We start from the raw sequence: 16,895 nt of genomic DNA on the forward strand, positions 1-16,895 counted from the left end.
GCTTGGCTGGTGATGTGGGCCCTAATATGGATACCACTATAAATAAAATTGCCTGCACCACTAATGGGCGCGAAAGCTGAGCAGCGCTTCCTAAATGCTCTTCAAGTGTGCCTACAGGCGCTATAGGTCTTACTGTAAAAAAAAGAGTGAGAGAGAGAGAGAGAATACAGAGGGCAGCAACAAAGATTCCCCCAAGTTTAAATGAACAGTCATATGAAGAAAGGCTCTGAATACTAGGTCTTACAACTTTGGAACAGAGAAGGGAAAGAGGAGATCTAATTGCAGTGTACAGAGTGATGAATGGACTGGAAAAATTAGATAGAGAAGACTCAATAATCTGGGACACCAGTGACACAAGAGGATATGGAAAGAAATTAAGAAAGAACAACTGCTGGAGAAATACCAAGAAGTTCAGCTTTCCACAAAGATGTGTAGAGGTGTGGAATGGTTTAAATAAGAGAGTTATTGAAGCAAGAACAATCAATTAGTTCAAAGAAATGTTGGATTTTCATAGATATGGAGACGGGACAGTATGAGCATAGTTCTTTTCCTGTATGTTACAACTAGTTGAATACACACACACACGGTATCTCAGTGGTTAGAGCGCTGGCTTCACAAGCCAGAGGATCGGGGTTCGATTCCCCGGCCGGGTGGAGATATTTGGGTGTGTCTCCTTTCACATGTACCTAGCAGTGAGTAGGTACGGGATGTAAATCGAGGAGTTGTGACCTTGTTGTGCCGGTGTGTGTTGTGTGCCTGGTCTCAGGCCTATCCGAAGATCGGAAATAATGAGCTCTGAGCTCGTTCCGTAGGGTAACGTCTGATTGTCTCGTCAGAGATTGCAGCAGATCAAACAGTGAAACACACACACACACATTCACACACACACACACTCACACACACACACACACACACACACACACACACACACACACACACACACACACACACACACACACACACACACACATGATGTCCTAAGCTTTGAGTTGGATACAGAATTAAGCACAAATAAGATTGTGGAACGCAAGGAGGAAAAATTTAATTATACTAGGGCAAATTCTAACCATATAAGGGAGTTCTTTAATGAAATTGACTGGTCCGTGCTATACCAGGAAAGAGATATGCAATTGAAGTACGATAAATTTATGGATTTGTATAACTCTGCTGTGAAAAAGTTTGTGCCATATTACAGAAAGGGGACTTTAAATAATAAACAGTGGTTTAATAGAAATTGTGAAGAAGCAAAAAAGAACAAAGAAAAGGCATGGAAGAAACTTAAGAAAAACAGTGATGTATTATCAAGGAAGGCTACAAAACAGCAAGGAATAGATATGTTGAAGTAAGGAGAACAGCACAGAAGGAATATGAACAGAGGATGGTGGAAAACTGTGATAGTGACCCAAAAATGTTTTACAAATTCATAAATGGAAAACTAAATAAAAGGGAGGCAATAGAAAAGGTAAAAACCGGGGAAGAAGTATATGAAGATGCTGGAGGGATAGCTGAAATTTTGAACAACAACTTTTGCAAAGTGTTTACAAAGGAGGAGCATTTTATGGGAGGAAGGCCTACGGAAATAAAGCAAATGCAGGACATCATGGTTACTAAGGAAGATGTAAGGAAAATTATAAGCAATCTGGATATTAATAAATCAATGGGGCCTGATGGCATATCTGGGAGGTTGCTAAAAGAATGTAAGGATCAATTGTTGAACCCCATATTTGATATTGTGGAAACCTCCATACGAACAGGATTAGTCCCGAAAGAGTGGAAAAGAGCTGACATTGTGCCTATATATAAGAATGGTAGTAGAATGGAACCGCTAAATTATAGACCAGTATCGTTGACTAGTATATTGTGCAAGGTATGTGAAGAAGTAATTAAAGCTAAGTGGAGTGAGTATCTAGAAAGTGAAAACATTCTGAGTGAAAGGCAGTTTGGTTTCAGAAAAGGAAGATCGTGTGTATCCAATTTATTATGTTTTTATTCAAGAGTGACTGACATACTACAACATAGAGAGGGATGGGTGGATGCTATCTACCTGGACTTGAGAAAGGCCTTTGATAAAGTACCACACAATAGACTGATGTGGAAACTAAAGATGACTGGAGGAGTAAATGATAAACTAGCAAAATGGATGGAAAATTACTTAATGGGAAGAGAAATGAGAACAGTGGTGAGAGGAAGGAAGTCCGAGTGGAAGAAGGTAACCAGTGGAGTTCCACAAGGGTCAGTGCTGGGTCCCATCATGTTTTTGATTTATGTTAATGATATGCCAGTAGGAATTGACAGTTATATGAACATGTTTATGGACGATACTAAAATTATGAGGAGAGTAAAGAATGTGGAAGATTGTAACAAGTTACAGGAAGATCTTGATAAAATATATGAGTGGAGTAAAGAGTGGCAGATGGAATTTAATATAGACAAGACCCATGTTATGAAAATGGGAAGAAGTAGATACAGACCAAACTGGGATTACAGACTGGGTGATGAGAAAATTAAAGAGACCAATGAGGAGAAAGACTTAGGAGTAACCGTGCAAAACACTTTGTCACCGGAGAAACACATTAACAAGATTTTTGGGAAAACATACAACATGCTTCAAAATATTGGCCTTGCATTCCACTACCTAGATGAAAGAATAATGAAGAAGATATTATGTACCTTAATAAGACCCCAGTTAGAATATGCAGCATGTGTCTGGTCACCGCATATGAAGAAAAATGTGAAGAAGGTAGAAAGTGTACAAAGGCTGGCAACAAGGATGGTACCAGGACTCAGGGGAGTTAGACTATGAGGAAAGACTGAGGAAGCTGGGGCTGACCACATTAGAAGAGAGAAGAACAAGAGGAGACATGATAACTATGTATAAATTGGTGAACAAGATTGACATACTGGATAGAGAGTTGATGAAGGTGACCACAAGTAATCATCTCCGAGGACATGCAAAAAAGCTAATAAAGGACATCTGTCTAAATGACGTGAGAAAATACAGTTTCCCGCATCGTAGCATTGATAAGTGGAATAAACTGAGCAGTCATGTCGTTGACGCGGTGTGTGTCAATCAGATGAAAGAGAGATATGACAGGAATGGACAAGGAGACAGGACACAGAGAGCTTAGCTCGGGCCCTGTAATACACAAATAGGTAAATACACACACAGAGGGAGAAATCTTCATATCTTAACTACATCCTTTCCCTTCCCTTACAGACATGAACGAGAGCACTACGAGGAGCGGAGAAGGGAGGAGGCAAGACGAGAGGAAAGGGATAGGGAGCAGCTGAGAGAGAGGGAGCAGCTGAGGGAGAGAGAGATGCTTCGTGACCGAGAGCTGATGAAGGAGAGGGAGCGGGAACGAGTAGAGATGCTGGAGCGAGAGCAGGAGAGGGAGAGGGAGAGAGAGAGGCTGAGGGAAGTAGAGGAGAGGAGGAGTAAGTATTGTCTTCTTGTCATTGCTTGTTGATTGAGATATTGTTTGTTTGAGTGCAGACTTGATAGTAAATTGATAGATAGAAAAGTACATGGATAAATAGATAGACAGACAGTTAAGCAGACAGATAGATAGACAAAATTTATCATGAAATACTAAATTCTTTTCAGTATGAAATGACAACATTTCACAAATTCTCAAGAATACAAAGTTATCATTAAAAGGATAGAAATATATGGCCAAGAGTGTTCATGATATGTGTATGAGTGTGTGGTGCCTTTTATTTGCCAGATATATAGGATAAATTAAGAGGTTCTTTTGCATTGTTCAAAATTTTACCCAAGTATTTAGTTACCTATACAACTATACAAGTTATATTATCAATATAGATCCATGACTCAAACTTTCAGATGTGTTGCTTGACTACTTCTCTTACATCTGCTTCCCACTTTTGCCAGGTCGGTATAGTCGAGAGCATGAGTTTGTGAGGGAGCGGGAGGTTGTGTTGAGGAGCAGTAACCGAGACTTTGAGGAAGAGAGGGAGTTCTACGCATCAAGAGTGCGGCCAGAGCTAGATGCCCGTGTGTTGCCTGTGGATGACCGACGAGCTTATGAGGAAACTGCTTATGACCACTTCCAGAGTGAGTCATCTGCCTGTATTTTTAAATAGTCTGCTCTCTCATCGGAACTTTTCAGATGCCACAGAAATTAATAGCTGGATTCTCATGGATTTCTCTCTCTCTCTCTCTCTCTCTCTCTCTCTCTCTCTCTCTCTCTCTCTCTCTCTCTCTCTCTCTCTCTCTCCCCCCCCATTCATGGCATAAAATCTTTGTTAACCAATCATCAGTACCATGAAAGTGTCCCAGAAAGGTAAAGTGACTTCTAATTTGCCACTCACTACTTTGCCATGCTCCTCAGACACCGTAGGCTCCTTACTTGTGTGCATTCTGCTCATCTTTGTTATTCTTCATGGGATTACAGTTTTCAGTTTTTACCTTTCCACCTCAGCTGAACAAAATATGTAAAGAGAGGGAATTAATTAGCTCATAATCAGATATAATCTCAAGTCATCAGGTTATTACAGTAATTAATTGTAGCTTCTGGATGGATGGGAAATGGTTTGTGGTGTCTGTGCTATTTGTCGAGTGGTTGAAAGTTACCTACATGTCACCATGATACCCAGGTTCTAGGTGGTTACACTCAAGATGAGCTTGGCTGGTGATATGGGCCCAAATATGGGTACCACTATAAATAAAATTGCCTGTGCCGTTTATAGGCAGAAGCTGAACAGCGCTTCCCATACACTCTTCAAGTGTGCCTACAGGTGCTATAGGCCTTAACGTAAAAAAAAAAGTTAGTTAGTCTCTCTGTAAAGGCATTTTATTTACTTTTTGATTGATTTAAGTGGTTAGTTTGTTTTCTTTATCTATTATTCATTCATTTAAATAGTTAATTTATTTATCAGATTTTATTTTATTTTTATTATTTATTTATTTATTTATCATTCACAGAGTTTGATTACTACTCATGTGTTTTTTCAGGTGAGAGGGACAGGGCTCGCTACGAATCAGGTCGTAGCCGCTATGAGGAACTTGCCTTACATGACCGCCGAGCCCTCCCCCCCTTAGATGACCGCTGTACTGACCGCCGCGCCCCTCCTATAGATGCTCGCTTCTCTGATGAACGCAGGCGGTGAGACGCTCCTCTCTTGCCCCCATTGGAGTTTGTCTGTTTCAAAAGTCAATATTGTGATACAGGCTGAAAATTCAGGCAGACCAGAAATCATTAAAATAACCATTGGTACAGAGTTGTGATGCATCAGCTGAGGAAAGCAGCACTGTGCCTGTACAGGAGCAAGTTAGTTAGATTAATGCATTTGGCATATGACTGGTGCACAGTAACACTGATAAAATCATGTACTGTTTAATCACCTTACTATCTCTCTGTCTATCAATATCCCTGTGAAAGGCTGTGGTTGAGTGGTTGACACACACACACACACACACACACACACACACACACACACACACACACACACACACACACACACACACACACACACACACACACACACACACACACACACACACACAGTTTAGATGAAGACACACACACACACACAGTTTAGATGAAGAAGTAGTGTCTGCAACGAGTGTGCACACTTTTAAAGTAAGATTGGATAAGTGTAGATATGGAGACGGGGCCACACGAGCATAAAGCCCAGGCCCTGTAAAACTACAACTAGGTAAATACACACACACACACACACACACACACACACACACACACACACACACACACACACACACACACACACACACACACATGGACGATACTAAAATTATGAGGAGAGTAAAGAATGTGGAAGATTGTAACAAGTTACAGGAAGATCTTGATAAAATATATGAGTGGAATAAAGAGTGGCAGATGGAATTTGATATAAACAAGAGCCATGTTATGAAAATGGGAAGAAGTAGATACAGACCAAACAGGGATTACAGGCTGGGTGATGAGAAAATTGAAGAGACCAATGAGGAGAAAGACTTAGGAGTAACCATGCAAAACACTTTGTCACCGGAGAAACACATAAACAAGATATTTGGGAAAACATATAATACAGTCGACCCTCGGCTATCGCGACTTCCGCTATCGCGTTTTATTGCTATCATGCACCCATGAAAAGCTGCTAAAATTTCATTATCGCGACCTCAGATGCCTGCTATCGCACGCCCAGCCATGACGTCATGGGATATCTGAGCGCTCATTGGCCAAAACCGCCTTCCCGCCAATATCAATTCGGCTATCACGTTTTCGGCTATAGCGATGCTATTTCGGCCCCAATTGGGCGCGATAACCGAGGGTTAAGTGTATGCTTCAAAATATTGGTCTTGCATTCCACTACCTAGATGAAGGAATGATGAAGAAGATACTATGCACTTTAATAAGATCCCAGTTAGAAGATGCAGCTTGCGTCTGGTCACCGCACATGAAGAAAAATGTGAAGAAGGTGGAAAGGGTACAGAGGCTGGCAACAAGGATGGTACCAGGATTCAAAGAGTTAGACTATGAGGAAAGACTGAGGGAACTGGGGCTGACCACATTAGAAGAGAGAAGAACAAGGGGAGACATGATAACTATGTATAAATTGGTGAACAAGATTGACATATTGGACAGAATTGATAAAGGTGACCACAAGTAATCATCTCTGAGGACATGGAAAAAAAACTAATAAAAGACATCTGTCTAAATGACGTGAGAAAAAAGTAGTTTCCCGCATCATAGTATTGATAAGTGGAATAAACTGAGTAGTGATGTCGTTGACGTGGTGTGTGTCAATCAGATGAAAGAGAGATATGACAGGAGTGGACAAGGAGACAGGACACAGAGAGCTTAGCTCGGGCCCTGTAATACACAAATAGGTAAATACAAATAGGTAAATACACACACACACACTGCCTATGTCTGACCTATGCCCCACCATCCTAGGAGTGCCAGCAGCCTGGACCCACGCGTGCATGACGCCTGGATGGAAGAACAGAGGGAACTGGAACGACTGGAGCGCTCAGACCACTATGCTCCCCACGTGGCTCCCCTGCGGCACCGACATCAGCCCGAGTGGCCCTCTAGCCGCACTGCTACCTCCTGGGACAGACACAAACACTCCAGGTGAGGCAGCCAGAGATGGTGAGAAACTATCAGAGAATAAGAGTAAAGCCCCAGACAAACCATTAGGATAACCTAGCACCTCTGGCATACACTCATCACATAAACTTGCCAAAGCACAACCATACACAAAACATATGCATACACATATACCAAGGCTATCTCCTCAAAGGTACCAGCTTTCATATTAAGGGGACCGTCTGGTGAGGTTTTTGAAAAATCGAAAATAAAGAGGTACGTGTTAGTTTAGTAGTTACAAGGGAATTAACCCATAAATAACTGCATGAAAAATATAAAATTATTTTTTTAAAATATATAATTTTCCTATAAGCTTTGTCACTAGAGGACATATTTCAATTTTGCCAGTGTGGATATGAAGTATGTCGTATACCAAAACTTTTCAACTCATAGGATTTTGATTTTTTTTATTTTGATGGCCATTATGAATTTTTTTTTTTTTCGATTTTTTTTTTTTTTATGTATATATATATATATATATATATATATATATATATATATATATATATATATATATATATATAAAATTATATTGCGGCATTTAAAAGAAAAATTCCAAATTCTATGAGGTGGAAATGTAGCAGCTTCATTGAGCTTCAAAATAATACCTCAAAATTGAAAATCCGTTGAGAAATGTGGGAGAAGATACGATTTGAATGATAAAAAGTGGAAACAGAGAAAAAGGCAAAAAAACCCAGAGATGTCATTTTGGTCCTCTATGACCCTGTACATTTATTTGGGTTGGATATTTGGTGCTCATACACCACCATGTGCATCATATATCCTTTTTAGGCATGTTTAGAATATTCTGTACAACACATATGGCACCTGGCTGCCCCTACAATGATTGTAGTTATTAGTCGCTCAAAGGCGAGGGTGTCTCCCATCCATGCATGGTCGGTACAACTTGTAATTTCCACTTGCACCATTTGTTTAAATATTATAAGGCAAAAAAGGCAGGTAAAATAGGCTGGATTGTGGCTTGCAAGATGTGAAATAACGGGCTAGATACTTAATAGATCCTCCTCCCATCACAGTCACATGGAGACTAAAATGGAAGGGGAGAGGGTGTGTTCCTGTGTACGCCATAGTACTAAGTTGCCAGCGCCCACCTATCCTTACCAAAGAAAGCACTTTCCATGGCTTTTTCCATGCTTATTATCATCATTTATGGTACAGAGAGTGGGGAGGGGGGAAGCCCCGTGCTGCGGTCGGCCTGGCAGGGGCCCTTTAAAGTTTAAATACCCCACATATTTTAGCGTATTTCCCCAAAATACTCCATCACTATGTTGCCATATGTTTGGGGATGCTTTGGTGGTGTTTTGGGGATTTTCAATTTTTTTTTTTCAGATTTTTCAATACCATGGCCACTAGAGGGTCCCCTTAACATTCATTCACACCCCTCCCGATGTCGGAGAGAAACTAAACAGCGGATGAGGAATCATTAAACTGAGTTTTGGTACAAAGGTGTGATGCATCAGATCCTTCACAGCAGCATCATCCTCATCCCCAGGCATGACGAGTGGCCAGACGAGTATGGGCGTGGCGCCACTGGCAGCAGCAGCCGAGCTGCTGAGTGGGGGGAAGAGCCCCATGACTGGGTGGATGACCGTGTAGTGTCATCCTCCCTCCATCAAGACCAGTGGAGCCAGCACTCCCGGTAGGCCTCTTTCTTTCCATAATATCTGAATGGGGATGAACCTCTTCATCTTATTGGAGTATAGGAAATTTATATACACCCATCTCAATTAACCATCATTGATGAGATGAAGATGCAAAGTATGACAGAACTACATGTCTTTAAAAATTTAGTGCACTTACTCAGTTTATTTTTAACCAACAGGCGCAGTTACAGGGATGAGTGGGCTGCCCGTGAGGCTGATTGGGTGGATCATGGACCACCGCCTTACCCCAGCAGTCGGGAGCTCCTGCCCTCAGCCTCCCAGAGTTTGTCTCTCAGCCGGGAGCGCAGCCAGCAGCCTCCAGTGGGACGCCGCTCACGCCGAGAGGCTGTGGAGCAGAGCCTTGAGCCTCCAGGACACCGTCACATGTAAGTGTGCATATGTGTGTGTGTCTTTGGGCTTTCTCAGCACATAGCCACCAGTTGTGACACGTCACTGCAAAAATGCTAGCAGACATGCACAAGGTAGCTCCTGACTATCTGTGTTCATAGTATAAGATTTCATGTAAATTGTTCGTAATGCTTACTTTATTTTATTTTATTTTGTTATTTTATTCTGGTTTTTGTTTTTCCTTATTTTTTAACTAATTTTTCCATTCAATATTATTTATTTATTCTTATTTGTTTATTTTTCCTAGCTCAGGTTTACAGAGCTGTGCATGTTATTCACTGCCTCCATTGACTTAAGGGATACATTTGCCAATTTAAATAGTGAAAGATTTAAAAGCCAGATGTATGTTTTTTCCATGGATTATGATCAAAGAAAGGAATGTGTTTAGAAGTAACATCCAGTTTTTACACCTTATTTTCACAAGCCTCCAAATAAGACCAATTTTCTTTCTTGTTGCTGCCAGTGATGAGGAACCGATGGAGGCCAGTCTGCTGCACACCCGAGGAGGGGACATGACCAGCCCACCACCCTCAGACCAAGATCAGACACACATGTCAGGCAATGATGGTAACTAATCTGGCTTTTACTTATGAAATTTTCCTCATTAAGTTCGTATATGAATACCAAGTAAACTCTCTCTCTCTCTCTCTCTCTCTCTCTCTCTCTCTCTCTCTCTCTCTCTCTCTCTCTCTCTCTCTCTCTCTCTCTCTCTCTCTCTCTCTCTCTCTCTCTCTCTCTCTCTCTCTCTCTCTCTCTCTCTCTCTCTCTCTCTCTCTCTCTCTCTCTCTCTCTCTCTCTCTCTCTCTCTCTCTCTCTCTCTCTCTCTCTCTCTCTCTCTCTCTCTCTCTCTCTCTCTCTCTCTCTCTCTCTCTCTCTCTCTCTCTCTCTCTAAATGCAAGTTTGATATCCAATCTTTTAATTTATCCTTCTTTTGTTTTCATCTGATATCATCACCAGATTGTTTTCAGTTTTTACTCACTGGTCTTTTTCAAACTAGTACCTCCAACTCAATGTTTATATGGGTATTCCTGGATAAAAAACAGGTTTGATACCCAATCTTTTAAATTATCCTTCTTTTTGTCGTCTTCTAACACTATCACCACATTAATGTCAGTCTTCACTCACTGGTTTCTTTCAAAATAGTACCTCCAACCCAATGCTTATCTGAGTATTACTGGATGGAAAGCAAGTTTGATATTCAGCCCTTCAAATCATTCTTCTCTTTGTCTTCCTCCACACACCATCTCCAGGTCTTTTCTCATCTTATCTCAAACTCAATGCCTTTCTGAGTATAGCTATGTCATACTCCTGTGTGTGTGAAGTCACCCATATTTTCAGGTGAACTGTGGGAGTATGACCCAGCCAAAGGCTCATGGGTGCGCCGTGCTGCCGATGCCGCCCCCAGCATGGCTTCTGAACGAGACTTGCTGCTGAAGAAGGACAAGTCTACTGCTGATATTGTGCCAGAAGGTGAGGGAAGTAGTATTTGGTGTCTCTCCCTATCTCTGATCATCTGTGCCACTAGTTCTATCCTCTTCTGTCTCTCCCAGTAATTTTATCAATGCTTTCTTTTCCATCAGTTCTGCCACATTTTACCTTTCTCACTTCAATTCTATTTTGTGTTGTCTTTCCCTCTAATTTTATCCTTGTCATCCCCACCAGTTCTATCCTGTGTTTTGTGTCCTGTGAATTCTATCCATGTTGTTCCTCATTTCTTCTTTGTTTCACAAGTTTTAACCAATGTTGCAACCTTTTATTGGCAATTTATTAAGTTTTTAGATCAGTTTCTCAGTTTCTCCAATGTTTCAAAGGAATGATATTATAAGGCTCAGTGAACCTAGTCACATCAGGCAAAATCCAGATGCTCCATGTTCTTTGTTTATATCTATCCTCCATGAATCTGGACACACACTTTAGTGAAGAAAGAGAGACAGGCAAATAATGCCGTTTAATAAATCTGCTTGCTTATTCATGTATATGTTCCTGCAGAGGGTGTAGTGGAAGATAGGAAGCGTGGCCTCTCGGAGGACAGGAAGAGAGGGCCTTCTGAGGACAGGAAGCGTGGGCCTTCAGAGGACAGGAAACGGGCAGGTCCCTTGGAGGACAGGAAGCATTCAGGTGTTGCTGAGGAGGAGAGAACCAGTGAGGAGCCAGAGACCAAGAGGCAGTGCACTGAATCTCCCTCACCAGCACTGTCACAGCCACTCAAGGAGGAGGTGGCAAAGGCAGGGGCAGTAGTAACAACAACAGAAGCAGCACAAGCACCACCACCAGGACCAGCACTAGCACAAACACCAGCAACACCAACAGTCCCGGTGCTGGAGGAAAAAGATACATTCAGTGACATCAGTGATGATGTAGATGACATCCTCAACCAGGAGGTGAGTGCCTGGGACAAATGTAGTACAGTAATACTCCGCTTAACGAACGTTCGTCTAACGAATTTCCGGTATAACGTACTATATAAAGTTAGACTAAATAGTCCGCATAACGTACAACCACATCCGTTTTAGCGTATTTTCTGGGTTTGAATTTGCTGGGTGAGGGACCGAATGCGGTAGCTTTGCTGTGATTGGTTTGCTCCCCGCCTCTGTCTCTAGCACTCCAGGAGCTGGATCCAAGATTCTTTAACAACGTCAGAGCAACCTCCTGCAGCGAAATGGCATCCATGAACGCTTGGAGGGACAGTGACAAGGTTGCTATCAGGTTGCTCTGAGGTTGCTAGGAACACCACCTCTCAAGGTGGTGTTACTGTCTTATATATGCATTCATGTTCACAAAACAACACTTCTATTAGCTTTTTACAAACCTTGCCCCCAAGAAAGGATTGTTTTGTAATGCATAAAGTAAAATCTTACATGGAGTACCAAAAAATAAAGCAGAGATGAGATCGGCCACAGACGAAGCGGGAGACTCGCTGCCACTCAGCCGCTTCTTTTTCTTGTGACCCTTTTGCTTGCTATAGTGGATATCATATCTTAGTATTCATATACGCTCATGCCATTAGGATAACCTTGACTCTGTGGCACTGAGTGATGGTGAATTACTAATGAAATACCGCAGTATTTCATTAGTAATAAAAAAAATATATATATATATATATATATATATATATATATATATATATATATATATATATATATATATATATATATATATATATATATATATATATATATATATATATATATATATATATATATATATATATATATATATATATATATATATATATCTTACTAGAGATTCATGAAGATAGGACATCTTGTGCTTTCTGAGGTGGTAGGAGGGAGAAAGTACAGTAATACTCCGCTTAACGAACAGGATAGGGGTGTCAAAGCTGTTTGTAGAGCAAAAATTAAAGCAGGCGTAATTTTCCCATAGGAAATAATGGAAATAGGGGGGAATGTGTTCTGGGCTGGTCCCCAACATACCACATGAGTAAAAAAAAATATATATATATATATATATATATATATATATATATATATTTTTTTTTTTTTTTTTCCATGTGGTATATTGGGGACCAGCCCAGAACACATCCCCCCCTATTTCCATTATTTTCTATGGGAAAATTACGTCCGCTTAACGTATTTTTGCTCTACGAACAGCTTTGACACCCCCCTATCCTGTTCGTTAAGCGGAGTATTACTGTACTTTCTCCCTCCTACCACCTCAGAAAGCACAAGATGTTCTATCTTCATGCATCTCTAGTAAGATATTATACATTATTCCATATTCATGTTAAGACTGAAAGAGTGACAAAACTACTAAACCTCTGACATCTGTTCCTTGGACCTCCCTTGAGAGAAATATCTGCATGTGTGGGACACAGTGAAAACTAGAGTGTCTGTGTGGAAATTTTAATTTGTTCTCTCCTGGCAGGTTGTTGGGTTTAATGAGGATGACAGCCGGAACATCAGCACCTCACACATTGAGGTACACAACTCACTTTAGACAACAATCATGTATAGGACCTTTCAAGATAATGATCATGATAGTAATAAGGATTGTTAAATTGATGAAGAAAATTATAATTTTGAGCATATTAAATTCTTGAGAGAGATGTACCATCTTCCTACATTTGATTTATATTGTGATTTAAAGTCATGCATGTGAGGATTATGAGACTTGCTATTGAGGTGTGCAGATCAATTTATCATCATTAATACTCTGCAGGAATCAAGGAACCTTAGCCGTGAAAATGCCCCATCTTATGAAGGTTAGTTTGTACTATGTGTTTGTATGCATGTAGTATAATGATAAAGAAGAGGACTGGGTAAGTAAAGCACATGTTCAGCTTCCGCTTATTAGTAGCTCAGGCAATTTTATTTATAGTGGTACCCCATATTAGGGCCCATATCACCACCCAAGCTCATCTTGGGTGTAACCACCTAGAACCTGGGTATCATGGTGATATGTAGGTAACTTTAAACCACTTGACAAATGGCAAAGTGTTTTAAGGCTGTACCTGGTGGGATTCAAACCTATGCGTGGACGTCTGCCCAATCCCACACTCACCACCTTATCCACCGCCTCCCTAATCTCAAATCTGAAAGATCTGGGATTTGATTGGTGGACAAGATGAAATGCAAGGATAGTCCATTCATATCACAGCCTTTGTTACCTAACAATTCCATCTTAATTAACAAGTGTCAGTCATATGTTAAGTTCTGCCCCTATCCTCTATTTCTGCCACCACAGTGATGATATTGTTTAACAATTGTAGTGTTTTCTTTCTATTTGAGAGATGTGGTCTGGAGAATTATGATGATGATGTCTTAGTGAGAACCTTAAAGTTTTTCACCATCATTGTCATTAAAATCTTCTCACTGATGATGCTGCTGCTGGTGTTGCAGAGCTTGTGGAGGAAGATGAGGAGACCCACCTAGAGGAGATCAGTGATGATGAACTGGAGGAAGATCGCCAAGCCAAATTCAGTAAGTGATGTGCTTGGATCCTGTAGTCAAGTGTTGTTGTTTCTCTCTTGCTGGTTCTAAAGGTCTCATGGACACAAATAACCAGCAAGCAAGACCTATGTTATGCCTTGTCACACACAAACATGTCACTCCTAAGTTAACTGAACATCAAAACTGTGATAGCTTGCTTATATAACCTCAGAATTTTTCTTTTTATAACTACAAGAATTGCCAGCACTTGTATTACATAAAGAAAAAAATGGTAACCTTCTAGCACTAATTCCTTGTGATGGTGATGCAGTACCCAGCACTTTTGTGGTCATTAAAAATATCTGTCTATCTATTTATTCTAACTCGTGGTTTTCTCAGATGTTGCCGGTGCCCTGGACATCAACTGGGCAGTGTTGGTGAGGGACACCAACAAGCCGTCAACTAATGAGGTGGCTGCTGGCACAGCTCTCAAGCGCTTCAAGGCACCCCACCTGCTGGCTCGCCTGGGAGTATCCACCAGGTTTGCCAGGCCTGAGGTGATCCAGAATATTAAAGAAACCTGTACTGCCCAGAGTGACTCAGGCAAGTGTTACATTCCCATCACTGAGGCATTTCATCAGCCTGCCTGCTTCTGTAGTTGACAAGGAATCCTTACTTTTAAATATCACATCACTACTTTATGAGATATTAGTTGGTGAGAACCAAAATTTTTTTCCAATCATTCTTCATTCTCTGCCAAGGCTAAATAAGAGATTCCTCTGCACATCCACAGAGACAGAGAAAGTTGAGGTCTCTGCTGTCATAGAGTGCAGTGGTGTAGCACGGTTATTGAAGGCTAGGAGTCAGGAGCGCCAGAGGATCCTTGATGGCATTGGCCCCAACAGGAAAGCTCTCTGTGCTCGCCAGGATATTGAGTTGAGGTGAGTGAATTTTGTTATTGATTCCTTGATATTTTGTGGCATGTGACATCAATCCTTTAGCCAACTGTGCCCATTCTATCACCATCTGCTCATGTGATTCCAGGCGTCAGCTGTGCAACCTTCCTCGACAAGATCTCGTCGGGGAAAGTCCACTCCTTGATCGTGACTTGTTCCGACAGTCACTTGCTCTCTTGAAGTCATGCTGAGGATGGACTAAACTGCACTTGTGTTTCCTGCCTGGGTTTTTATTAGACAGGGACAAGTGCATAATTAGGGATTCAACCCATCACAGTAGAATGCTCCCATTTAAATCAAAAGTGGACAAGAAGCTGTTCGGCATATAAAGATTATAGAGAAATGGACAGATAAGTTATTACACAAGTTATGATAAAAATGTGCAGTGGCAGGACAGTGAAATTCAGTGAAAATCACTTATGGTCTGATTGATTTTGTCATTTAACTCATGATTGTCAGCACTGTCTTATAAATGTATTAGGTTATTTCAGCACACATTTATGGCTGTATGTCCTAAATTACACAAGAAAAATCTTTATAGTGATTTCCTGTTAGCCTTCCTATGATGATGAGAGGAATAGCTTGGTCACAGTCTGCTACCAATTTGTAGTAAGCAATATGAACCAGACCCAGCAAACTCTATGACATGTTACATGTAAATAGAGAACTTATGGATCTGGACACATTTTAGCCAAGTGGGATTTGAGATTTATTTATTTATTTATTAATATATTTATTTATTTTATTTTATTTTATTTTATTTGTTTATTGATTGATTGATTTTGTTTTTATTTATTTTTTTTTTTTTTAATGGATTGAATTCATCTAATAAAGTTATGTTTATGATTACATCAAAAGTGTGTAGCTGTTTGCTTTGATGAGTGCATGACCAGACTGGAGTTTGGTTTAAAAATGGAAATTATTCCTTTAGGCGCTGCAACAGCTTAGGTCATGTGGTATTGCTAGGGTTAATGGGAGAACTCTACATCTCCCATCGGGCAACTAGGTTTGGCAAGGATTTAAACTCGGGCTGCCTAGAGCAGAGGCCCAAACACGAGCCACCCAGAGAGAGGGACAGACAGACAGAGAAAGAGAGTGGGGGAGAAGAGATTACTTTGAGAGTTCTGCCAAAATGCTTTCACTTGGTTTGCCAGCATTCCATCTATTTTGACAAGACACTTTTTTTATTAATGAGTAGCTACTCTAGGAGTTGTTGATTTGAAGGAAAAGTAATAGAAAACAAACAGTATACATTATTTTTATTTTGCAATATACAAAATTAAATAAAGCAAACAGCCCTTAAAAAAGATAGATCACCAAGTTGACATTAATAAAAACAAATGGAGGACAACAATGGCCACGTTAAAAGAAATTAAAACAATGGTTCCTCCCTAAAAAATAGAGCAAAATGATGACTCTCCTCCCAAAAAATTAAACCAAATAATGGCTCTCCCCCCCAAAAAATAAAGCAAAATAATGGCTCTCCCAAAGAAATTAAAGCAAAATAATGGCTCTCCCCCAAAAAGTAAAGCAAAATAATGGTTTATGGACGAATCAAGCGTGAATCAACTCAGGTGTACTGCCATGGAGACAGGTAGTCTCCAAAAAATGGTACGATTTATGGAATTTTCCTTAGACATATGTGTTAACATCAGGGAGAAAATTCCATAAAAACATAATCAAAGCTGATATTTTCGTGAATCATGATTGATGTCTCATGCTTTTGAATGCACTAAAGTAGTACATCAAATAAGAGCTGCATACTCTACCGTAAAGTACTACAACAAAATATAAACCTGTATTTACCCTCTATAGAATAGTGAAAACCGGAATGGAATGGAGAAAAGGAATGAATGGAAA

The 16,895-nt window shown here is 40.5% G+C and overlaps 1 protein-coding gene across 7 annotated transcripts in view; it reads left to right on the forward strand.

Moving 5' to 3' along the window:
• The window catches only part of LOC123514678 (trichohyalin-like), a 67,347-nt gene extending 51,776 nt beyond the window's left edge, over positions 1-15,571 (forward strand). For all 7 annotated transcript variants that reach the window (XM_045272722.1, XM_045272726.1, XM_045272723.1 and 4 more), the window contains 15 exons: positions 3,218-3,438; positions 3,896-4,078; positions 4,979-5,129; positions 6,924-7,103; positions 8,632-8,778; positions 8,962-9,168; positions 9,654-9,757; positions 10,529-10,660; positions 11,180-11,571; positions 13,076-13,129; positions 13,370-13,412; positions 14,050-14,130; positions 14,479-14,682; positions 14,873-15,020; positions 15,124-15,571. In XM_045272722.1, the coding sequence (XP_045128657.1) occupies positions 3,218-3,438; positions 3,896-4,078; positions 4,979-5,129; positions 6,924-7,103; positions 8,632-8,778; positions 8,962-9,168; positions 9,654-9,757; positions 10,529-10,660; positions 11,180-11,571; positions 13,076-13,129; positions 13,370-13,412; positions 14,050-14,130; positions 14,479-14,682; positions 14,873-15,020; positions 15,124-15,226 (2,350 nt within the window). In that variant the 3' untranslated portion in view covers positions 15,227-15,571. The remainder of the gene's footprint in view (positions 1-3,217; positions 3,439-3,895; positions 4,079-4,978; positions 5,130-6,923; positions 7,104-8,631; positions 8,779-8,961; positions 9,169-9,653; positions 9,758-10,528; positions 10,661-11,179; positions 11,572-13,075; positions 13,130-13,369; positions 13,413-14,049; positions 14,131-14,478; positions 14,683-14,872; positions 15,021-15,123) is intronic.
• The last annotated feature ends 1,324 nt before the right edge of the window (positions 15,572-16,895 follow it).

Source organism: Portunus trituberculatus, chromosome 38 (assembly GCF_017591435.1).
Source record: "Portunus trituberculatus isolate SZX2019 chromosome 38, ASM1759143v1, whole genome shotgun sequence".
In the NCBI taxonomy this organism is placed as follows: domain Eukaryota; kingdom Metazoa; phylum Arthropoda; class Malacostraca; order Decapoda; family Portunidae; genus Portunus; species Portunus trituberculatus.